We start from the raw sequence: 25,408 nt of genomic DNA, 5'->3' as shown, positions 1-25,408 counted from the left end.
CACACACAGTTAACCCTGCCTCCATACTGCCGGCTCGTGAGCTTCAACCTGGGGCTTAGACTGAGCCACTCATACCAGTCGCTGCATGCCTCCGTGTCATTACATTAAAGCAGGCCTGTAACTTAAGCCTTAAGAGGGTTAAAGACTGATTTCATTTCATTAGCGTCATTGTTCAGCTGAGCGTCAGAACACCGCGCAGGGACAAAAACAAAACCGAGGCAGACTGACTTTCATGATGCAACACGTCCACTTCTTGTTTTGAAAGCTTAATGAGCGGCTGAGCTGCAGCACACTGAAGCTGTTTCTGCAGACACAAGCCACTCCCTCCCACTTTGATCGCCTGTCACCACTCTGACAAGAAACGATTGCTGCGTTATGTTTGTCGTATAGTCGAGTGTTCTTCCCAGCAGGCAGGTTCAACAAGTCCTCAGCTCCACCTGAGCCCCTCCCCTCAATGTACACCGACCACTCCAGAGCTAACTTTTGTCACTGTGCAAATACGCTGCCTGCACTGTAGTCAGGACGCTCACATGACCCATGTGAGGATTTTCTCAACTCCCATCCATTCTGTGCACAAGTACACACACACGCACACACACACACACACACACACACACACACACACACACACACACACTATGGACACAATCACAGGTTAAAAGCTGTTGTTTTGAGGAGATATTGGTAAGAACAGGACGGCCTCTGTGGATATAATCCGAGGTCTTAAACTGATTTAACTACCGCGAGAGGAGCACTCGAGTCTTTATGCAAGCAGCCTGCAGGTAACATGCAATCCAGGATCAGCCACTACGGATTAAAGCCTCTGGGAATGTGGCTTGAAAAAAAATACAAAACCTTACATAATACTATAGATGACAGTGTCATTCGGAAGGACCTCCATAAATATAACAAGTCCCAGTTTATAAACTGCACGTTTTGTCTCAGGAGCGTGGAGGTGTGGCCGATAGGAACTAAATATTAAAACTATGATTTTGGTCGACATTAATTCATTCAATGATTAACCAGCTAACTGGTGAATGCACAGCACCATGACTGTTTGCCTTCTCATCAAATGTTACTGATGTGTTTCAGTGAAAAGCAAGAAGAGAGATAGTAACATTGAACACAATCATTTTATTGTGCAGATCGCTAAACAAGCACACAGATCAGAGCTGGCTCGGCTCATGTGGAGTTCAAACAGCTGAGAGAATGAAGAGTCACACCCAGTGGGGGGGGGGGGGGGGGGATGTCCCATCACGTGCATGGTGAGACTTGTCAACATCGGTCTTGACAAACTCTTCCACCAGTTGGTAGCAGTTCCAACACGCCCCGGGGCCCGAGCGTCCTGGAGAGGGAAAGTCAACGTGTGAAGGCCGAGCTGATAATTACCACACTCCCTCAGGTGTCGGAATGACATCGTGACAACTCCAGATGTAGATTATTAGTCAAAGTTTAGAGCTCCAAATATCAAGTGTACCTCTCTGGGTCGGTTTGATAATATGAATTAAGATGTCATTTTTAAGACAAGGACCTTTGGAGAAAAGTGTTGAGCAGACATTTGAGCTTACGTGTGTCCGTCCTCATTTGTTCAACATGTTGCTCTTCTTGTTTGTATGCTGCTCTTATTTAGTATTGTTGGATTTGACTGCAGCAGTAGCTCAATCTGCAGGGAGTTGTGTACGGAAAAGTACTGAAATTGGCCTGGTAGCTGGAGAGATCACTTCAGGTCACTTACTGACCACTGCCGAGGTGCCCTTGAGCAAGGCACCAAACGCCCCACCAGCTCAGGAGTGCTGGCTGTGGGCAGCTCTCTCACTCTGACCCCGCCCCGTTCATGCATGTCCACAGGATCCTGTTTGTGTGTGTGTGTGTGTGTGTGTGTGTGTGTGTGTGTGCGTGTGTGTGTGTGTGTTGTTTGCAGTTCCTGGTCCTTCTGATCTTATTTCATGTTCTGTTATGATGCTCGGGTTCTAGTCCTGCTGTAGCTGTATGGCACAGCACTTTGTAAACCTGTGTTTTTAAATGCACCATATAAATGAAGTTATTATTCCCTCTATCAGACGGAGGTCAGTTTTATGAGTCTCGTGTTGTTATATTTCATTCTAAGACGCAGCAGTGACGACACTTTAAGCTGAATTATGTCTGCTTAAGAAGAAGCTCATGGTTTCAGTCTAAATGCTGAAGCTTGAAAAACACAGAACACAACCGCACATTTCTCTTATAGACGTCTTCGTCTGGGGAAGAAAAAGGAAGCTTTTTTTCTTCTTCTCTGCTTTTTGTTAAATGAAGTCGCCGGCTGTTTTCACTTGCATGCATTCCTGAACATTTCTCGTGAATTTCAGGAGGACGTCCCCTGAAATCCCCCTGACCTTGCTGTTCACACGTGCACCTCACAGTGGGAGACCATGCCTGTCAAACATGGGGGGGGGGGGTGTTCCTTAGCAAAGACTTGACGGTAACTGAATGACTTAAAATCGCAGGACAAAGAGACGATGAGTATACGACACAAAAATGAGAGTATTTGCCTCCGTGTTAAAAGCAACAAATTTATCTGAGAATAACATTAAAAAGCCTTTGTATGTGACATTACTGCCAAACATACATCACCATAGTTCATCTTTGTCTGGTAAAGTACAAGTCATCCTGAAGCTGCAGACCAAGAAACAAAGCAGATCCACAATGTGTGTCGTTGTTGTTCGGCATCAAAATAGGGATTTTAACCGTCATCCACGTGTGATAACAAGGAAGCTATCAACGTGAAGCACACACAAAATGATGATGCACTTTTTGTGTACATTCGGGGCCAGTGTGAGGCACAGTCAGCAAACAAAAGGCATGGAGGAGACGGAGAAAGGAGCACATGAATGCAACAGTACTGCCCATTATCTGCGATTTCATAACCATGAGGGGTCTCGGAGTGAGAAGTACAGAGGGAGACTGGTTTCCCATCATGCCACTGTCACTGTCACAGTGCCACCTCACCAGCTGGGTGGGAGCGGCCTACTTCAGCACAAAAGCACATCCAGTCCATGCACCGTGCAGGAGAAGAAACCCAGATTCTGTCCGGTCTGAACAGACTGTTTGAATCACTTGAGCTTTGTCCCCGTGTCTGCAAACAAAGAGCAGACTTGTCAATGTTACAGGAGCTGCTGCACTGAACGCTCTGCTGTCCTTTACTTCAGAACCTGGCGGTCAGTGAAGCTCCTCTTTCATTGATTAACTGTCCTTTCTGCAGGAGAGGCTTAGAGGAAAGGAGAGGCTTTCTGAGACACACAGGCTGATTGTTCCCCCCCCTCCCCTCTCTCTCTCTCTTTCTTTCTTTCTCTGCTCCAAAGGATGATATCATCTCTCCTCATGCACAGCCACAGTGTGCTGCACAGAGACTGCCCCACATTGCACCTGCCAAAAAGGGTGTGATGCTTCTTGGTGCTGTGCAGAGATAGAAAATACACACAGAGCATCACACTCTGTCCAAGTGCTGATCCCACAAACAGACCGAAAATCTGCAGTCAGAAGTCGGGAGCAGTACCCAGAGGAACCCGGATGGAAGTGGGTCACCGGGCTTAAAATGAAATGAGGCTGATCGTTTATAAATCAATTGTGTGTGAATCAGCAGATGCTGCTGCTGCTGACCTGCAGGTGTTCGCTGGGCCCGCGGCGCTGACTGACAGGTGGCACCGGGCAATTATGACACAAGCTACGCATTTGCTAAATAAAACACATTGAAGTGACTTACCTCAAGGCCACACGGACCGTGCTCTCATCCTGTCCCGTCGTCATGATTCCCTTCTTCGGCAGGCGATGACAAAGCAACACAAATTCACTGTTTAGGCTGCGATAAAAGTGCGCACAGTCTCCGCAGGCAGGCAAGCTGACCGAGAAACGGAGCCGCTCACCTCGACTGCAGCGTCGCCATTTCAAAACAAACAACAATTATCTCAACGGTGTTTGAACCGGTGACTTCAACGAAAAGGTGAGCCGGTGTTGTCCAGCATGTCGCGTCTACGTGCGCCGCATCTCTGCGCAGTCCGGTTCAGATGCTTCAGCTCCGCTGGCTCAAGCCCGCATGCATACTGTCATCTACCGCTGCTGCTGCTGCTGCTGATAGGTGAGCCATGCACGCGCGCGTCAACACGCACACACACATTAAAAAAGTAGACACACACGCGCACCGCGTTGCTTTCTGATCCGTTTACGCGTCGGGGAGGGAGCCGCAATGCGTCAGCAAGCCACGCCCTCGCCGGAGAGGTTGTCTGCGAGGTGACGTCATGACAGGGTACTTATTTATGTATATGATCTATCTATCTATCTATCTATCTATCTATCTATCTATCTATCTATCTATCTATCATTATTATATTGTAAAAGCATGATAAATTTAAGTATACTTACCCTAACCCATAAAAGGCCTACAATTAGGCATTGGACACATTTTTCACAATCACAATATAAAAATTGTCCAAAACACATTAATAGTTATTAGTCACCAGTAGGTCAAGTAGTCAGTAGGTCAAACACATTACTCACTGTCATCTTATCTTAACTAAAGTCTATTAAACTATAATCACCTGTTTGCACATTTCTTGTGGCATCGTTGACTTTTTCTGCTAATTAAGCCAGAGTTCTTCTTTTACAATGATTTCTTTTTATGGTGCAAAAAAGGTAATGTACAAAAGTTCTCAGTGTTTATGTTTTGACAATATATATATATATATATATATATATATATATATATATATATATATATATATATATATATATATATATATATATATATATATATATATATATATATATATATATATATAATAGCCTTCTTAATAATAAATTACAAGAAAGCCTGACAGTCTCTCCTCTGTTTGAAAGTAGCTTGAAACAGTCAGGACAAACGTTGTTACTTTGTCAACTAGATACTCACACAAACGGAATTATATTCAATTGAAAAACTGTATTTGTTCCCGGGGGTCATTTCAAGGGCACACAGAGCAGAAAATGATCGACAGTGTTTTCATAATTAAGTCAGTTCATCAAATCCACCTGCTGGTCCATGTAACGTAATGTAACAGTCTCTCACTTCTACAAGCTGTTAGTGCCCCCTTGTGGCCATTAGTCTTTATAACAAGAAGAAACGACATCAACCACTTTTCATTGAGACAGAAAAAAGTCACCACACAAGATGTCCTTCAAAGTTTGTTTTATCTGGGTAGAGCAGCAGCATAGAGATAAAACAGATAGAACAGACTGTGGAGGACATTTAGTGAGTCACTCTGTTGGACTGTTCAATGTATACCTTGTTGTTAGGCTAGGTTAGCCTGAACAGATACAATGAAGATACACTTTAGCTTTAATGGCAGATTATAAGTAAGCACAAGACATGAAGTCAACATTAGCATTAATAACAAGCACTGAATTTGAGAGTCAATCTAAAACAGCCTGACATACCCCACCAACCAAACCAAACTCGTTTTTGTTTATTTTTTGCCTTTATTTGGAGATAGGACAGACAGAGCCCCTGAGGAGAACGAGACATATTTGTTGACAGCCATCAGCCATGACTGGCGGGGATCGTGACATTTGAACGGAGAGGAGAAAACAGAAAGACTTGCGTTTTTGTTGCTTTTATTTTTATTTTATTTTTTTTGAGATCGGACAGTGGACAGAAACGAGAGAGAGAATTTTTTTTTGCGCTGATAGCTTAATATGGTAGGTGCACAAGCCCCGTGTACGGAAGCTAAAGTCCTCCATGCAGATGACCAGGATCCGAATCCGACCTGTGGCTCCTGTCTCATTGTCTCCCTGATCCCCAAACACAACTGATACTATCACACATCTTTTTGGTTTGGTTGTACATGTCCTATGAATTCTGAAGTTCATGTTGTTCCTTTAATTCAGACTGACTTCAGTTGTGTGTGTGTGTGTGTGTGTGTGTGTGTGTGTGTGTGTGTGTGTGTGTGTGTGTGTGTGTGTGTGTGTGTGTGTGTGTGTGTGTGTGTGTGTGTGTGGAGCCTGTGATCCATCTTCATCATCAAAGGTAAAAAAAAACATTCTTGGTTTCTCTTTTTGCACATTTTTTCATTTCCATCAACACACAACCCTGATATATTATTGGGGACGGTCACATGCTGATTTGCAAACTCTTTAACCTGCAATGAAATTGACATTCATCAGTTAGAGAACACAGGTGTGAATAAGTCTGAGGCTCGAGCACGCCCCTTAAAAAATCAGTGAAGACTTATCTTTTTCAAGATTTGAAGAAAAAGTTGAGTGAATGAGACCCATCGTTTAAAAAAAAAAAAAACTACAATCAAATGCACCGAAATAATGTTTTCATGAAAACAAGGCTGCATTTGAAACACTTCACTTTTTTTGGCAGTAGCTCAGTCTGTAGGGACTTAGGGTTGGAAACTGGAGGGTTGCTAAAAGACATGGAACTTGTTCTGATAGCTGGAAAGGAACTTCCTCAGCACTGCCGAGGTTCCCTTGAGCAAGGCACTGAACCCCCCAAAAACCAGCTTTGGTGCGCTCCTAGCAGTAGCAGTGTGTAGCAGCCCCACTCTGACATCTCTCCACGTGTAAAAGCAGAAAACACGCCAGTCAATGCTCCAATCCAGTACCATCATTTAATAATCTCTTCAAAGTGTCAGTAACAGTTCTTATCATCAAACATGGAAAGTGCCGGACTAATGGAGAGCCGAAGTGACCTGTCAGTTTTATTCCAATAATATGTCACACCGACACTCTGTAAGATCACAGATTGTTTAAAGCTGTTCAGGGGTCGTTGTTTCTTAGCTGTGAAAAAAAGACAAGAAAAATGAAAGTGACATGAAGCACTGTATTAAAAACAGAGACGCAGACTTGAACCCTTAACCCTGTACTTACAGTCACATAAGATATAGCACTGTCTGACTCCATCGATCCGTACTGTGCTTGGCTGAATTCTGCAGTGTGCTAAAAAATAATAATAATCAAGAGTCGTGCAACTTATTCAAGCAGTATTCAGACGTCATATACAAATCTTTCTTTTACCCAAATAAAAAGAGTGCAGTATCTTCTTCTGTACAGACAAAAGCAGCATTTGATCATTTAGTTTCACTCCGGCCCGATTAACAGACTAAACCCTTGTTCGTTGTTTTAACAGGAATGTGTTTTGATTTGAGTCTCACAGCGTGCAAGATATGTAAATGACTTAAAATAAAAAGAATTCTTCCCACATTGTGGATCTAAAATCTTCATTCATTTAAAACCATGAGGCCAGTTCAACAGACCGGGCTCTAAAATCGGGCTTCGTAGTACGTTCACCCCCCCCCCCCTGGGTCATTCATCACTGTTGCAGAGAGACGGTGTCGTACACCGAGTGGATTATTTAACTGAAAACATACAAAAAGGTCTTTACAGTACCGGGGAAACATAAATCATCATTTTGTTACAAACAAAGAAAAAAAGAGAAAATTGAGAGTTAGAAAAAAGGTCACTCAGTTTCTCAATAAAACAAAGAGACTTTGATCTGCTGGTCGTCTTGGTGAAATCACAGATAATCAATCTGTTAATAAATCAAATGATCCCTGCTCACCCTCGTTTTTCCACACTGGAATGTTTTGTTCGAATGATCCCCTTTTGCGATGACAGAGAGCATGATGGGAAGGAGGAAAGTGTACCGAATCAGAGAACACCAAACTCCCAGATGAGACAAAGAAAACCAAAAGATCCGCCTGAGCACGGGGGAAAGAGTCAGTTAAAGTCACCGTACTGCCACCAGGGGGCAGCGCCGCCCCCTTTTCCTCCCCACAAAGGAAAACCAGAAGGCCAGAGGAGAGAAATGGTCCCCGTCTAGTCTACATCAGAGGCCTCATTGTCAGAGGGGAGGTAGTTGTTTCCTTTTACCCGGATGTAGTGCACTTGGCGGCGGTCGTTGGGCGAGGAGGCGCCACAGGTGCAGAGCGGACCCATGAACAGGTTCTCGATGTCCTCAAGCTGCAGGCCCTTCGTCTCTGGGAGGCAGCCGTAGACGAAGAGGAGAGCCAAGACCACCAGGCCCGAGTACAAGAAGAACGCCCCTGAGCAGAGACATTTACACGATCAACATTACTATCAGCTATCTGAGCGACTCGCTCTTCATGACTGCACAATAACTGCTTCAACATGACAGCCTTTAAAGTGACCACGCCTGCGTAAGTGTGACCTCCTGACAGTCTCACCGTAATATGTGAGGAACTCTGCGATGTGGAGGAAGGTCAGAGACACCAGCACGTTGAAGATCCAGTTGACCCCGGCTGAACAGGCGTTACCCGTGCTGCGTGCCCACAGCGGGAAGATCTCCGAGTTCACCGTCCAAGGCATAGGACCCATACCTAAAACAGACAGTCGTTCTTAAATACACACGAGGAAACTATTTATTCTGACTGTGGCTCAGTGGGAGAGTCGGGCATCTGTCAACCAAACGTTCAAGGTTTTGGTCCCCAGCTCCTGCAGCCACATGTCGATGTGTCACTGGGCAAAACCCTCGACCTCGTCAAGGTACGGTCAGGCGTTTGTTAGCACGGAGAGTTTAAGGTTCAAGTATAAACAAGGTTTTCTGTTTTATCAAGCTCCAGGTATCTTTTTTAAAACCTGGAAACAGTCTGTACATTTACACAGAACTGTAAAGACATGTTTCAAATTAAGAAACAAAAGAGATCAATTGTTTTGACCTGGAGCAAAGAATGCAAGGTAGAGAATGAGGCCCATCAGGATGATCCAGGAGTCTGATGTTGGACAGTAGTTGTAGGCCCACACTGGACTGTCAGCCTCCTCTGTCTGGTTGGAGCACCTAGATGAAAGAAATGATCCGTCCAAACAGTCAGAAAAGTTATAGTTTTCAAGCAGTTACCAGTTATATGATGTCTACTCTCCTCATTTTAAATGATTAAGAGAATGCTACTCCTTTAGCGTTAGCTCAGAGGAGTCTAAGTGAATTTGACTGAAACTTAATGCCTACAGCCGACTAAAACAAGCTTCTGATTTTTTTTGGATTAACAGGGTTGTTATCAGTCAGAAAAAAAATCTTAAATCATTATCTTAAAAAAAGAAAAAAAAACTCTCTACGCTCTGTATTTATAAATAAAGGAGAATGAGAAGACCAATCAGCATTTGTGCTACATGTAGGAGGTTACTTCTTACAGGAGTCTGAGCTACGTGAAGAAGCAACATTTTTCAAGGTAAATACATGTTTTTCATACCTTCTCCACATATTGGTGTTCAATGGGTTATTTTTATTTTAAATTTTCACATCAATCTAAAAGCCTTGATTTTACCTCTATTTTTAAACTGTGTTTTACCAGGAACATCCCTGAAGTTATGAAACGTCTCTTTCAGGAGGAAGTCCTTGATGCGGCAGAGTTTCACACATAAACATGGAGAAGCAGCATTCAGTTTCTACGCTCCGTATATCTGGAACAAAAAACTGCTGAAACTCTCAACTCTTTTAAATCCACGTTAAAGATTCACGTTTACAGCGGCCTATAACTAAACAATTTTAATCTTTTACTCTGCAACTGAACTTTACATTTTTTAAATAATTTTCCTTAATTCTATTTGAATTGTTTTTCCAATAGTATTAGTGATTTTAAAATTTTCTATTTTAATGTTTCTTTTCTTTCCTCTGTCATGATGCTTTTTATGTCTTGTGTAAAACACTTTGAATTGCCTTGTTGTTGAAATGTGCTATTCACATAAACTTGCCTAAACTTGGACCATAACAACCAGAAATGACATCATTTAAAAAAAAAAGCAATAAGATCATGATGGTTAACTGATCTTAATTCAGGTTTTAAAACGATTTTAGGTTGGTAAACATTTCTAGTTAAATGTCTCTAAAACACTTGAACAGGTTTTTGAGGATGCAAGTGTTTGATGACTGTCGTATCAGCTCAGTGTTTCCATTTAGTACTGGGACAAACATGTAACTCGTTGTCACTCTCTGGTGGACTCGCTGTCTGACCTTCCCCACGAGGCGTGTTCTGTGGACGCTTCATTGACAGGGACGCAGGACGAGTCGAACACTCTGGTGCCGTTTTCTTGGAAACAAAATCCACAATCTGGATCCAGCATGCAGAGCTCGCAGGACCTGTAAGGAAAGAGGGGAATGTTAATCCTCTCCCTGAGTAAGAACATCCATGCACACGTGTTTTCAACAAGCGTCAGACACAGACACGAACACCACTGTGTCAGCACTCAGCCGTGATAAGAACAGAGATACTGAAGGTTTACATCGATGTCCAGAGAGGCACGTAGAGAGAGGAGAAAGTGGGGAGACGGCTCTCTCCAATGTTTTGAATTAGGACTGCAGTACCCCGTTTTAAACACTAGGTGTCAGAGTTACATACGGCTCCTTTCAGGAAAATGCTGCCATATCTTTAAAAATACAAACGAGCAGTTAATGTTGAGTAAATTGGAATTTAAATGTGCTCTCTTACCCGTAGAGTCTGCAGGTTGAGTTTTGAGGATCAGCTGGGTGGAGGGTGACGGGGGGAGAACTTAGAGCAGAAAGCAAGAACCCGATGGCCAACAGAGCCAGACTCAGACCAGTACCTGGATCAGAAAACACACTAAATTAAACTCTGAGACAAGAAGGATAATTAAAGTATTGAATATCCGACAGACAAAAAAACAACGACCTTGAGACGGGTATTAACTCAAACAAATCTTCCCAAACGTTTGTCTGTTGTAAACGCACCGATGCAGAACTGAGGAACGTGACTATTGATTTGTGAGTCCAGTAAAAAGTGTGACACAGTTGTCGAAGTTACAAACCCAGAAGGCTGCCGAGGGTCAGCTTCCTGCGGCCCACTCTCTCCACGAGCCAGACTCCAAGCATGGTGAACACAAAGTTGGTGGCAGAAGTTGCAGCAGCCAACCAGATCGCCTGTTTGACATCCCGCACCCCTCCCATCTGCAGAATGGTCGCACTGTAATACCTTGAAGAAGAAGGAAGACGTTTACTGACGAGAGAAAATCTACTTCAATTCCAAACGGAGACCAGTCAGGGCTAGATTTAAGATTTGAGATTTTATGAAAGGTTGTAACGTTTTCAGTCAGTGAGGAGAAAATAACGTGATGAATTAATGACTTACATGACGGTGTTTATCCCAGACAGCTGCTGGAACATCTGGAGGCCACAGCCCACTATGAGGGCTCTGCGAGTCGGACCGTGGCGAAGGATCTGCATAATAACGAGGCCTCCTGAAAAGGAAAAAAAAAAAAAAAAAAGGCGACATAAATGTCACTCAGGTATCTTCTACTTCTTTAAATATTTTTGGGTATGTTTATCAGTATTATCACCTCCTGCAGTGTCTGTCCCTTCCTCCTCGATGCTGGCTTTGATGAGGTCGTACTCCTCGTCAACGACCTGGTCTCCTCGGATTCGACTGAGGACTTGTCGGGCCTCTTGGCTCCGGCCCTTTTGGAGGAGCCAGCGGGGGCTTTCAGGCAAAAACAAGAAGCCCACAAACTGCAGCACAGCCGGGACAACGGACAAACCCAGCATGTACCTGCAGTCCAGAGACAGAATCAAGTCTTGGTTCGGGTTTTGAATGTTGCATGAATGCATCCTGCATAGATGGAAAGAAAGACGCAGCTGCTGCTTGGTGGACCTCTTTTGTAGATAGAGAATAATTTAGAACTATTTCAACTAAATGTTTTAATGTGTTCACGTTTTGAGTGGGCTCTGTCAGTGTCTGAGGTGACAGAGGGACAGAGAGAGAGAGAGAGAGAGAGAGAGAGAGAGAGAGAGAGAGAGAGAGAGAGAGAGAGAGAGAGTGAGAGGAGAGAGAGAGAGAGAGAGAGAGAGAGAGAGAGAGAGAGAGAGAGAGAGAGAGAGAGAGAGAGAGAGAGAGAGAGAGAGAGAGAGAGAGAGAGAGAGAGAGAGAGAGAGAGAGAGAGAGAGAGAATGAATAAAACTGTGTAAAAACAAGGCACACCTCCAGCCGCCGTGACTCATGTAGCTGAACGCTCCATCGACCACGCTGGCTATAAACTGACCACCAGTGATGAAGAGCGAGTTGATGGTGACAAGCTGACCTCTCTGGTGAGGGGGGGGAAACTTCAGCGATGTAAACAGGGACGGTCATGGAGGCGATGCCTAGTTTGTAAGAGACACAAAGCAGAGCTTCATTTGAATATCAGACATGTTGTGACTGGAGCTCTTTCTGTGACATGATCCACAGCGCCGTTCTTTATGTCTGCAGAAACACACAGTGTGTCCGCTCATAAGATGATTATATGCAGCTTAGAGTTTAACATTTAAATAGTTACATGCACCCAGTCTCTTTTTCTGTTACAGCTGGAAGTTTCACCCACTCATCTCTTACATTATAATACACATTTAGACTTAGCTTAGCGTTAGCTACAAAATTTATTTTTCTGTTTGACAGGAATTATGTAAAAAAATAAAATAAATCACATCTTGCAAGTTGCCTTTATTGAAACTACTGTTTGATAATTCTTATAGCTGGTGTGTCAAAGAAACATTTAAGCTGAAAAATGATCAAGAATTCAGAGATGCAGGGACTGCACAAGAAATTAAAGCGAGGTCAAACCCTGTGTACTGAGGACATAGTCCTCTAAGCAGGCGGCCTGGGTTTAAGTCCGGCCTGTGGCTCCTTTGCTGCACGTCATTCCCCACTCTCTCACTGGTTTCCTACTCTACACACTGTCCTTTCAAATAAAGGCAAAAAAGCCCCCCCCCCCCCAAAAAAAAAATAACACAGAGATACAGCAAATTGAAAGAGTGATGAGGGGGCGGAGCCTAATTCTCACTCTCAGGTAAGGAAAGAAGCTGTGACCGCAGGAACAGACATCAACAATTCTGCTGTGTCTGCATTTAAACTTCAGTCGGACAATGTGGAGTTTCACATGTGTGGTCACAGCTCCTGGATGACATAGAAGATAAAATGCTAAGTGACAATATGTCTCTAAATCATAAACAGTAGGAGAAGTTATGCTGCAAAAAAAAGATTCAAAACATTTTCTTTTAAACTCACCTATGCCCAAACCAACTATGATTCTGCCCACAAGCAGCACCTCCTTATCGGGAGCTATGCTCAGGACAACGCCCCCGATGCTGAAGATAAAACTGGCCAAAAGAATGCAGATCCTTCGTCCGAGCCGCCCGTTCAAGAAGCCCCCGCTCAGGGCGGCCAGAGCAGCAGCTCCGACAGTACTGGAAACCAGAACCTCCTGCCACAGAGTGGTCAAGTTCATCTCCTTCTTAAGGAGCAGCATGGCCCCGGAGACCACCCCGGTGTCATAGCCGAAGAGGAAACCTCCCAGGGCGGAGAAAAACGTCAACACGTACATGAACGTGGATGTGGAGGAGGCATCGTGGTCCAAGTGATCCCCAGGTGTGGCAGAGTGTCCGGATGGAGATCCAGTGAGACTCTGCTGTCCATCTTCAGTTGCTTTCTGTCCCCTGCTTCCCATAAGGATGTTTGTATGCGTCAAACTGTATTCATCGTAGCTGCAGGACATAAGGGAAAAGTTCACCGAGGGGTTAAGTTTGACAACCTGAGTCCTACCCCTCTTTCTAAGTGAGGATAGACTTCCTCATAGTGCACACAAACCCGTCCAAACAAGAAAAGTTGAAGGACATATTAGTTTAACATCCTTTACAATACCAGACGTCCCAGTAATCCCAGCTCAGAGTTAAAACCTTAGCTCCAGAGAGAGAGAGAAAAATCAGTATTAGGAAGCTCTGTCTAGACATTGTCAGCTTGATAACATCTCGTGGTTAGTCTCTGCGGCTGCCTGTACCTTGTTCCTGCTGCTCAAGCAGACTTCACTATCAAGTCACGAGGATTTACTTTTTTTTTTTGCAAAGCTGCACAAACTGACGTGATTGACACAAAACAGTGGACTTTAAAGCGAATATTTCCCCACGCACAGATCAACTCCAACTCCACTGACTGCGTGCAGCCATGTTTGGCGTGACGTCATCTAACGACCCAAACAGAAAAAAAAAAAAAAAAAAAGACGTAAAAACACAACATATTTGATGTAAATAAATGCTGATAATAAATGTTTACGTGACAAAAATTAATCCAAAAATGATTAGCTGCTGCATAAATATTTTATGCTGACTCAATTCCCCGTGTCATCGCCGAACTCCTTTTAAAAAAATTATATTTTAGTAAATCCTTGAATTTTGGCATGCTTAATAGCAGTTAAAATTTATGTAAACGCAACTTAAAGAGCGCATCTGCAATTCGGCTGACTAAGATTTATTGAAAATGTATAAATTATACACATTTAAAATGTGACAGTATTTAAATGATCAGTATTTCAATACTAGTAAAATGTATTAAAAGTATTTAAAATGTGATTTTAAAAAAAAGCCAACAGGATGTGACTCTGTTGTTGCTTAAAATGTAAACATTGACTCAAAATACGTGACATTTTACACGTGTAAGTCTACAGAACCGCAACACAGCCAACCACAAACTCTAATCACTATTCTACCTTCACCTGTCAGACCCGTGTGAGACTGACAAGATGACAGATGAAACTCGAGTTGCATATCTAAAGGTATACTTGATGTCCCTCACGACAGATAGCCTAAAACCCTTTGCATCTGTATAAAATAGTTTGATCCATAGCCTACCTGTTTTAAGTGTTTGCTGTTCAACAGGGAAGTGTATCTGATGACTGTGGCCCAGATCATATGATGTAGCCAGAGGAAAGGGAAGGACACGCCCACTGAGGGAAGAACACGCCCACTGACTTTGTAAGGCATACTGAACTTACCTGTGCGTCGAGTGAAACTCTCACGACCTGAAAAACTGCTGGTTTGAATTTAAATCCCAAACAGAAAAAACTTGCCCTACCCAAAGGAAATGTAACTTTAACATTTTAAAGTATGTTCACACCACTCTGCAGACTGAACATAAGGCTACATTTCGTGTTGTAAAACTTTGTAAACCTGTGTTTTTAAAGGTGCTTTATAAATAAAGGTACTATAGCCTATACAATTAGACCATAGACTCTACTGGGGGAAAAAAGTTAGTTAGTTTTAAGGTTCTATGATGGGGTAAATGTGTCATTACATCCTATGGGCCTACATAATAAAACATTTTAAACTTTTAAACACAAAAGTGACAACACAGAGTAAGATCACAGAATAGCAAACCACAAAACAAAGACAAGCAAAATGCGAAGAAAAGGAAGAAACTACACAAACTATAGGCCTACGCAACAAGAAACATAGGGGTATAAAAACCCCTGAACTAAACTAACACCTAGAGTTTTACAAATATTCACAGTTTTATATCTTCCAGTCCATGTAACGATGTATTTTGATCATTTAAATTGTTTTTGGGTTTCATATACATTTGAGAATATTGTACTTTAAACAAAATTAATGAATGTGCACATCATAGAAGCCTGTCTTTTGCACAGTCTGTGGGTGTTGTTGTTGACCATGCATGCTGTCAGTGTAAACAGCCTACTGTAGTTACAGTGCTGTTTGCACACTGCAAAACAAGACGGCTGATGTGACTTCAAAAACGTACACAAAGTTTCTTGAGCTAATCTCAACTTTACGTGAAGTGACGTATACTGAACATAGATTTAACAGTCATTACAATTTAAAATGGTTAATTATGAGCACTGTGTATTAAGTGTCGATTTGCAAAAAAACCCATTGAAACTGAAGAATTGTTGAAGGGAGTACAGTATAAATAATCTGTGCCAAGATTATCCCACTCGCAGGAACTCTGTAACCGACACCAGACGAGAGGTGCTGCTTGTCAACAGGCAAGGCAACAAGATTGGGGACCCTGAAGGCAACATTTTTTTTAAACCACAGTGATAAATGAAAAGATGACATTTTGTAGTGACAGAAAGAAACTACCCAAATGTCAACAATCACTCTCATGGTCCTGCTTAGCAGATGATGTATTACGCTTGTGAAAACCAAAGGAAATCACTAGAGGAGGAAGAGCTTTGTGACACTGCTAGATCTAATAGGTTGGTGTCTGGGGGGGGCCTTATTAATTTATTGATTCCCTTCAACTTTAAAAGTGAAGCTGTCCATACAGTCGCTCACATTTGTGTATAAAAAAAAGACGATTCAGTGCTGCAATTACATTTTTTTTACATGACGTGCTGCTGCTGTGACTCCTTCTTCTTCTTGAAATGGAATTCCGGCAGGCTGCAGTTTGCTTCAGCCTGTGATGCTGCCCTCTACAGTCCCCGGATGTGTGCCGTTAAATTTGCACGGTGACCGTTTCCATGTTTCCTCGTTCTTTGACGGACGGGAAGTTTTTTTGAGCTCTTGGAGTCATATGATGTGACTCTGAAGAAGAAGAAGGAGAAGGAGGAGAAGGAGGAGGAGGAGGAGGAGGAGGAGGAGCCTTTGTCTGGGGAGGAAACGTTATAAAAGTGTTCAACTCCACAAAGAGGAAGATGTGGGGAAAGTTAGCCGAGGACGGTGATGTCAACGTGGGAAACGAAAACAAGCAGAGACACTGACAGCTTCCCCAGGCAGCCGTGACAGCAGCCGGGTTAGCTGTTTTTAGCTTCTGTTTTATGAGGCTACTATTTAATAACGTGGTGTAATGCTGTGAGATCTACCTCAGTGTGGTGGTCGCCTCAACTTCGTTGTGTTAAAACTGATCCTGACCCTATATAAATGCACTTCAAGCCGACAACTGGGAAACAGCCTTTCAAAGACCATGGTTAACCAAGAGGAGTTGGAGGAGAGGTTGAAGAAGCTGCTGGTGAGGCTGAAAACCCTTCAAGAGGACAGACAGCTCATCACACTGATTCAGATCATCCAGGATCTACTTTTCCTGGCGCACACAGACAATGGTAGGGAAACGGCCTCATCCTGCTCATGTGCATCATGCTTAGAAAAAGACTCCACTTCCTTTGCATGTGTTGTTGATTTAAGTGTGGAAATACAGAGGTTTACTCATGCCTATTGTTAATGTCTGATTATTATTTGTCCCCTTGTTCTGACACAATAACTCGTGAGCAGCATTTTTTGTTTCGATTTGTGCAGGTAAATGTTTAATCCATATTTTATAAAGGGCATTTAATGTTTTTATGTACAAAGACAGGCTACTTATAGGTAACATCTTAATCACCAAAGTCAACATTGATCAGTAATTTACTATTCTTTTTTTTTTTTTTTAAATGGCTGTAATGTGAATGTAACAGGTTAAAACTGTAACAGAGCAGAGGTAGAAAATGTAAACATTCAAAGTGAAGAATGACATGATCCATGAAATGATTTAGGTTTTATTTTGTTCCTGATTTGTTTGCTTTTCAGAGAGTTTTAATTCGCTCATCATCAGCAGAGGAGTTTATCTCACAAATAAGATTTTAACATTTCCTTTATGTGCAGCATTAAACTCAGGTCCAGTCACACTTCCTGCCCTGTGTATACACAGTACTGTAGATGTACAGAGATGTGACACATAGGGACGTGTCAGTGCTAGTGCTGTTTTTATGAGCGGTTTCAACATCAACATTTAAAGAGTAGAAATAATGCACATTATTTTATCACCATGCAAAGTAATATTTTTTTATTTAAGGCTTTTTCAGTTATACAGACAAAGGTTAACATACACAAACATAAATTCCTATACCACCATGCAATGTGGAAGTCAGTATACTTTCACATCTGAATATTGAATTCACGACTTGCTGGAAGAAATGTTAAAAGAGAAACGTTTAGTGAATGTCTCATGTCAGCGTCTTGAAGGGTCAGGAGGATAGTCAGGATGTTTCTCTTGATGTACCTCTCCTCTAAGCTTTGTACTGTGCATTTTAAAACAGGAATGACCCTGTTCCTTCAACGCCAGCCTCGGCTCTCATCTTGTCTTTTCATCTGTTTCTCCTGTCACGCAGCTGCTGAACTGTTTGAGGACAAAGACGTCCACGAACCTCTCATGGTGGTGCTGTCATCCTACATGAGCAGCCGCGGCGTCCAGCAGGTACAGCCACACGTCTTGACCAACTTTACCCAGTTAAAAAAAAACAAAAAAACAGAGCGGCGGAGTCAGCGTGCTGAAAGGACAGCAAAGTGTTGACCGTGTTAAACTCAACAGGAACACCGCTGAGAGCTTTCTGCTGTTTGTGCTGTTACTTTGAAAGTCGTCCACGGCTGTCAGGCCTGCGTCTGAGCGAGCATGTTTATGGCGCCCCGTGACTGCCTGCAGTGGACGGTAGTTTATCAGAAGTGAGATTACAGCATGACACAAACTGACGCTCAGATGGTGAGACTCATTTACAGGCTCGGTCACGGACCCGAGGTTCGTCTTTGAGGACACCTTTCAGGCTGTTTTTGACAGTGTGGGGAAAAAGTGAAAGAACGGAAGCGGACTGATTTTACACTTTGTGAAAACGCTGCAGAGCCCAGCATCCATTTTTATCAACAAAGATTTATGGTGATGGGTCATTTTGTGCAGGCATCACCTTGCAAACAGCGTTGGAACATTTTGCAGTTCGGGCGTTTATTGTGGGACATGTTCAATCATTCACAGCTTGTAAACGTAGGATATTCTTATTCTGCTGTGTGTCCTACTTACAGCAGTCAAAGACTCAGTGGTTGGTCATGTGACAGGATCAGGACACGGGCAGTTTGTTGGTTATGGAAGAATCAGAATCTGGGTTTTTGCCAAGAATTTTGTAAAAAAAAAAAAAAATTCCACATAAATGTGTTGTGTTGTTTTGCTGCAGTAAACAAGCAGAGTAAACAGCAGTGCTGCTACTTGTGAAAAACACAGAGAATATAAACCCAAAGGAACATTGTTTGTACGGGAATGTGAAAGCCGGCGTCCACGGGAATGTCGTGTCAAATAGAATTAGCGGTGTACTTTCCAGAGATAAAATGTTTGAGGCGATTTGTGTAAATGTGAACGCGGAGATAGAAATAGAGACTTAATGTTATAACGTTACATCAAGGGCCGGGGCGACGTGGACCAAAAGTCATCAATCATTCAAAACCGTTCTGAATCAAATTCACTTGAGCCAAATGTCACACAGACGCTTTGAGTTTGACCTCAGGAAGAATATCTGAGCGCTCGCGTACAGCTAATGATCAAATACACAAAGACACAATAATAATCATGATAATAATTATATGAATCACATTTTAATGAAGTGAGAGAGTGAGGCGTAGCAGGGTGAGGTGGATTTACGGGAGAAATGTATGACTGTGTTTAATGCAACATAAACAGTATTGGGTTAAAATCTCATCTCTCTATGACTGTATATTAAAAACCCAACATGATGATGCAGTGTGTCATGAGGGTTTGGTTGGAGGTCGGAGAGCTTGTTGAGCTGGGACGTCTCTCCAGTAGAGTCAAAGATGTCGTTCTAAAGGTTTCAGTCCTCAAACATCTTCAGTATATCTGCCATTTATTCCGAGACTTTCCTCGTGTTTATGAATTTGTTTTTGTGTCTTCATCACTTCACGCCCTGCACTCTGCTCGCTGCAGGTGGGTTGGTCTCTGCTGTGTCGGCTCATTGAAATATGCCCCCGTACCCTGGACCAGCTGACCAGACCTCTGCAAGCAGCCAAGGACTGGGAGGTACTGGGAGTGCACCAGTAAGTAAAGGCAGACTTATTGGGTGTCGTAGCTGTGATGCACTAACATGATCAAACTTTACGATGGATGGTTTTGTGTCACATACAGAGAGGATCAACACATTATAGCTCCGACAGTGACTGTCCAGATGTGAACAGCCTGATGACTCATCATAACCAGGCGATCTCTGACAAACACATGCATTGATTCCAGATGTTACATTTGTTCTACATCAGCTTTTTTCCCCCTGTCAGTCGACCGTTCGCTGCTTTCAGGAGTTAGAGAACCAAGACACTGATGCTATTTTCAGTTCCTCTTCATCGCACTGAAGCGGCTCTTTTTTTTATCACCTCTCCTTTTATGCCGTTTTTCAGTTCCTATGCACCGACGTCTTACTGTACATTTTCTCTAAATAATTTTCACGTTTCATTGGCTTTTTTTTTAACTAAAAGCCCTTCTATGGACCAGTGTTGTGAATTAGCTTTGACTAAAACCCTATGATGCAAACATCAGATGACTGTTCAAGCCTGTCTAAGTCTTTCTATCCGTCCTTCTTCAAATAAACCTTCAATAGAATGTTTTTTCTTCCATCCTCTGTGTTAGTAACAGTGGTTACATGAATGTGCTCAGACAGTAGTGGGGAGAGAAGGGGGTTTACTTGATGATCAGCTGGTCTGTAAACCAGCATCATGTTTGAAATGTGCAGTATGCCTTCATGTCTGCTGCAGCCCTGGATCATTTCTGTCCCCACGTGTTCTGCAGGCAGATCCTGAAGGCTCTTTTTCACTACAGCACAGACTGCAGAGTGACCATGGTGGGACTCAGAGCGCTGGCTCTCCTGCTCAGATCAGGTACAAGACTTCAGCAGAGATATGCTGTAACACAGAGTCATATTGTCCCTGCTTCATATGATGCTTGCATTATGAGTTTTGCAAACAAATAAGTAAAAAAAAAAAAGGTAGGTAAACAAATAATCAACAACCCAGTGAGGTTGGTCATTCAAACATCCTGATGTCCTTTTGAGAGATTGAACGTTGGAGACACGTGTCATTGTAAGTATAACATGGTGAAGTCTATTTTAAAAAATATGTGAACTTTTTTACTTTCAGGCTTTTTATGCCTTTCATTGTAGAGATAGGACAGTGGGCGAAGTCAGAAACCAGGAAGAGAGAAAGTGTGGGGGATCGCATGCAGGTCAGATTTGAACTTCTGCTCACCTGGAGGTTTAAATCAAGGGGGCGAACCACTACACTACCGGTGCACAATAAGAGACTTCACTTACCACCCAACAGATTGTGTTATTTCAAGTGTACGACCTTGTACACAAGGTGACACAGCGGTTCGAGAGCGTGTTGTGTGTTTTTAGGAGCGGGCCTAAAAGTTCTCAGTTCCTTTGCATTAAGTTTTACTTCAGCTTTCTCCCCAAGCGCTCCTTGTTCTCTCTAACGTGAGGAGTCACTCCCCGCCTGGTCAGATATGAACCCTGTCGAGGCATGATGTGATGTGTGCTTTAATCACACGGTTGTTTGAATCCTTGTTTTGTAGACACCGTTCCTCTGCTGGTGCTGGAGGAGGACGAGGAGGACGTGTTCGGCCTGGTGGTGCAGGCCATGAAGACGTTTCCTACCAGTGAGGAGGTTCAGCTTCAAGGTTGTGCAGCTCTGCAACCGCTCCTGGAGAGAGGTGAGCCGACTCCACCTTCTTTACAGCGGAGGATGGACGTGTGGAGCTGCTCTTCTGATGTTAGCCTGCCTCAAACATTATTTTCATGTTAGCATACCTGCCTGTATGCACACAGGTGACACACTTCCAGCTTGCAGCTTTTGAAAGTTTACAAGCTCATGTTCACCTTCTAACCTGCAGCTGTTTTAGCGTGCTAATGTTTGCACCTTTCTGTTTATTAGGTTTACCTTTTTCTGCTTGCTTGAGTGGAGTTTGCTAAATATTCCTGTTGCTCGTGTATTCCTAGTGAGTGATGAACACCTGGTGGAGTTTGTGGAGAACCAGGATCACGTTGTGGTGCTGGCGGCGCTGCAGAGTTTCCTGGACAGCCCCCAGCTGCTGGAGCAGGCCATGAAGGCACTGCTCCCACTGACTCGCCCGGGTAAGTCGCCATCACACCCCTCATTACGTGTCAATGTGGGGGACAAGAGAGACACCATTGACCTTTTAGAGGAGGTCCAAAAAGATAGGAGAACGTGTAAATGTCAGTCTGCTGCTTTTGAATGAATAGATTTCATGTCACTTTATGTGTCAAACCCCACGACTCAGTAGATCGTCATAACAGAAGCACATTCCTCACAAACTCTTCTTTTATTCTCACCGTGTATTTCAGGCCCCAGCGGCGCACAATGACGTCACTGTGCCTTTAAAACGGTCTCGTTGTAAATCCGATTATCCCTCCAACATGTGTGATGAACAACACTGTGTTGATAAAAGAAGAGTAGTGTTCATGGAAACCCCCCTCCTGGAGCGAATGCTACACATATTTACTACCTACAGTTGATGCATAGTTTTATTATCAACAAATTAGGTTTTGAACAGCAAATTCAATAAAGAGACTTGATGTTAGTGGCTGGGTACATTTATGTAAAAATAATAAAGATTTAATAAAGATTGGTGATGAAATTAGTTTTGTAATCATTCCCCCTCAGCATAAGATGTTGTTCATGTGTGCAGTTTTAAATAACAAGGATAGGACGAATGTAATCTTCTACTGCAGGTCACTCAAGTTTGATTTTAACACCGGTCCTGATAACAACGATTTTTGTCAGAAAACAGCTTTAATGTTTTTACAACGTGTTTAATGTTTCACACGTGTATGTTTTAGCATGCTCTTATGAAAGGTTATTTGTACCACCATCATTGACATGACTCTTTTTCTCATCTACTTTCTTCTTGCTTTGCATTTATTCGCTTGTTTTATCGGCTCTGAATTTGAGAGACAGATTGTGTTTCAGACTCAAAACGGGAAAGTAGTAGCATCGATGTTCAAACTTTGAAGTGAAAAAAAGAAAACGGAGGTGGTGTGAAACGTAACCGTGGCTTTTCTCTTCCAGCCGGTAACGTGGAGGTGCTGATGTCGGGAGGCGTTCGCTGCTACAGCGTGATCGTGGCCGCAATGGACGCTTTTCCCGAGGTGGAGGATCTGCAGGAGACGGCCTGCTGTCTGTTCAGGAGGTTAACATCAGGTCAGACATAGGAATTAAAATGTTCAAATGTTTCCACGCAGTCTGTGCTTGATTTGAACAAAGCGTCTGAAAATGTAATTATACCCAACCTCCCTCCGTTTGCACTGAGCGCTCGATGTTAATAAATAAACTCAACACAAGAAAAATAAGAAAACGTCTTCACCAATTTCAAACTTTTTAGCAGTTTGGGGATCAGTTAAAATCTTCCTTTTTTTTTTTTTTTAAATTTATTGTAAAATTTGATGATATGATCGCAGAGTCAGTCACTCCCTGCTAATCAGTAGAACTTTAAATAGAGCAACAATAAATTCAGCCAGTCTCACAGATGACTTGAGTAGATCTTTAATTACCAATTCAAAAATAGACTTTGAATCCATGAATCAATAAATCCAGAATCGTTTTGAAGTGAAAATCGATTCTGAATTGAATCGTAAGACTCTCAAAGATTCTCAGCCTTCGTGTTGACTAAATGCACCTATTTGCTTTACTGTCTTTATCTTGCTCTTGTTTGTTACATAGTACAATGACGATACGCACTTCTGCAATAACACTTAGTTTAGCTATGTGGACTAATCGATACAGAAGGCTCACTAAAATCTCAGTATTTTAGTGTAAATAGTGTGTTTTAAAAGTATTTCATGACTGGTGGTTGAAGTATTTAATGTGTCCGGAAATACCGGAGGGTTATAAAAATGTGAATTCGAACAATTCTCCGCGCTAGCATCTTTTAGTTGGCTCACACTGAATGAGAAATCATTCATGTTGTGATAAAGGCTTTTTGTCAGAAGCTCTTCTGTTTGGTGGCCTCTCTTACTTATGTTCCTTATTTGCTTTTGTAACAAGTTGTGCACATGACAGATTCTCTTTTTTTTAACATGTAATGATGAACCAGAACGTACACATTTAGCTGAAGGCTAATTTTTGAGGAGATGATAATTCACTGTTCAGTGTTTGACCAGAACCAGTGAAGCTAAATCGTTGAATAAGCACAGTGTGTCTATTGTGTTTACAGTCAGTGGTGATAACACTGTTTGTGACATCAATAAATTAAAACAGCCGTGTGTGTGTGTGTGTGTGTGTGTGTGTGTGTGTGTGTGGGTGGGTGGACTGTACTCATCAGAGAGGCTAATGTGTTTGTCTGCTGGCAGATTAAGATTGAAGAGGTCAGCAGCTGTAACCATTTAAACCATGGTGTGTTTGTTCTGTGTCCTCTTTGTTTGTAGAGAGTTACTACAACATCCTGGTACTAAACGGCATCCAGAGGGTCGCTGTGAGAGCCTGTCACACTTTCCCTGATAACCCAGCGCTGCAAGCTGCTGCGCTCTCCTGCCTGGCGGACCTCAGTAAGACTCCACACGCACACACGCACACACACACGCACACACGCACACACACACACACACACACACACACACACACACACACTGCTATTTTGAACTCATTTATCTATAGAGTAACAGGTGACTTAGGGCCGTCATCTCAACTCCCTTGCTGCAGATTTAGAATTAGATTGATTTTCGTCAGTGAACCTGCTAAATATGAACATCAGCGGGCTTCAGCTGTTTAGTCTGCCTCTTGAGAGTGCAATCGTCTGAAGAGAACAAATAGATTCAGTCTGTCTTCCACATTGTGTCGTTTTTCCTTTTTAATGCCCCTGTTTGTTTTTTGTACCTCTAAAGCCAGAGAATATCTCCTTCATGTCCTTTGATTTTCTCTTTCAGTTCACCGTTATGTGACACAGAAAACGGGCCGTCTGCAGCACATGGTGTTGACTCGAAACCTTTGAATACCTAACCCGAATAAACCCAACACAGCTCTATTTAAAAACAGAGCTATACTCTGTTTATAAAGATGAAGTCGTCTGCTTATTAGTAAAATTAAGTGAAGAAATGGGGTCATTTGATTCACAATAAGTTCTTTCTTTCTCTTTCGGAAGGCCTACAGTAGTTGTATATTTTTAGTGATAAAGTCAGTTACTAAGAACAGAAGATTTCAAGCTTTAAAAGCCATGAAAATGATCTGATGGTTGGATCAGATCCTCACATGAATCCTCTCTCGTCAGCTGCCAGCGTTGTGCAGAATAAGGCGGTGGCTGATCAGGGTCCCGAGGAAGGAGAAGAGGAGGAGAACAGGGGTAAGGAGCAGGTGGAGGACATGGGCCTGGGCTGGATGGAGGCCTGCTGCGTGGCACTGGAGCTCCATGCTGCTGAACCGGCTGTTCAGGTCAGTCCACTTTACCTCTTTTAGACACTCAGGTGATATGTAACGCAGAATCTTCTTGATAATCTGAATTCTTCCGACTGTTTCAGGAAGCCGCCAGCTGGGCCATTCACAATCTGTTACTGCACGGAGCTGGAGTGAGCCAGTCAGAGGAGGAGCAGGACGAGCGGTAACAGACGCATACTTCCTCTACAGACGTGTATCACTGGGGGAAATTTGCTTGCAGTGTTATAAGGGGGGATTCACACGTGCCACAGACGGACCGCGGCGTGCGCGGAGTATGTGTGAACGAGTCTTAAAACACATGAAGCTGTGAAATGCTGAACAGACTCAGTTGTTGAGGATGGAGATTTTCTCAGCAGACAAAACAAAGGCCAAACAGGACAGCTTTATCATTTCATGAAAATAACCTTTGACCCCAGTCGAGAAAAA

General features: G+C 42.9%; 3 protein-coding genes across 7 annotated transcripts in view; 1 reads left to right on the top strand and 2 right to left on the bottom strand.

The window, feature by feature from the left end:
• The window catches only part of kif21a (kinesin family member 21A), a 46,109-nt gene extending 41,943 nt beyond the window's left edge, over positions 1–4,166 (bottom strand). For 2 of the 4 annotated variants that reach the window (XM_079346960.1, XM_079346961.1), the window contains exon 1: positions 3,737–4,166. In XM_079346960.1, coding sequence (XP_079203086.1) covers positions 3,737–3,780 — 44 coding nt within the window. In that variant the 5' untranslated portion in view covers positions 3,781–4,166. The remainder of the gene's footprint in view (positions 1–3,736) is intronic. The other 2 variants (XM_079346963.1, XM_079346962.1) reach the window with 1 other exon arrangement.
• A 2,440-nt stretch (positions 4,167–6,606) lies between these two features.
• On the bottom strand, positions 6,607–13,950 carry LOC306825444 (proton myo-inositol cotransporter-like). The gene is given in 14 exon segments (XM_079346216.1): positions 6,607–6,789; positions 6,880–6,948; positions 7,882–8,054; positions 8,196–8,348; positions 8,688–8,806; positions 9,977–10,102; positions 10,452–10,566; positions 10,789–10,952; positions 11,109–11,217; positions 11,317–11,525; positions 11,955–12,070; positions 12,072–12,115; positions 13,017–13,492; positions 13,596–13,950. Coding segments are annotated over 14 exon segments (1,923 nt in total). The 5' UTR covers positions 13,625–13,950; the 3' UTR covers positions 6,607–6,768.
• Positions 13,951–16,355: 2,405 nt separating this feature from the next.
• Positions 16,356–25,408, top strand: part of lrrk2 (leucine-rich repeat kinase 2) — a 28,326-nt gene continuing 19,273 nt past the window's right edge. For both annotated transcript variants that reach the window (XM_079346890.1, XM_079346889.1), the window contains exons 1-10: positions 16,356–16,839; positions 17,884–17,969; positions 19,476–19,585; positions 20,328–20,416; positions 21,111–21,248; positions 21,535–21,669; positions 22,625–22,756; positions 23,980–24,099; positions 24,819–24,979; positions 25,066–25,145. In XM_079346890.1, the coding sequence (XP_079203016.1) occupies positions 16,704–16,839; positions 17,884–17,969; positions 19,476–19,585; positions 20,328–20,416; positions 21,111–21,248; positions 21,535–21,669; positions 22,625–22,756; positions 23,980–24,099; positions 24,819–24,979; positions 25,066–25,145 (1,187 nt within the window). In that variant the 5' untranslated portion in view covers positions 16,356–16,703. The remainder of the gene's footprint in view (positions 16,840–17,883; positions 17,970–19,475; positions 19,586–20,327; positions 20,417–21,110; positions 21,249–21,534; positions 21,670–22,624; positions 22,757–23,979; positions 24,100–24,818; positions 24,980–25,065; positions 25,146–25,408) is intronic.

This window comes from Symphodus melops, assembly GCF_947650265.1.
Source record: "Symphodus melops genome assembly, chromosome: 6".
NCBI classification, from domain to species: Eukaryota; Metazoa; Chordata; class Actinopteri; order Labriformes; family Labridae; genus Symphodus; species Symphodus melops.
This window is presented reverse-complemented; position numbering and strand designations above follow the sequence as displayed.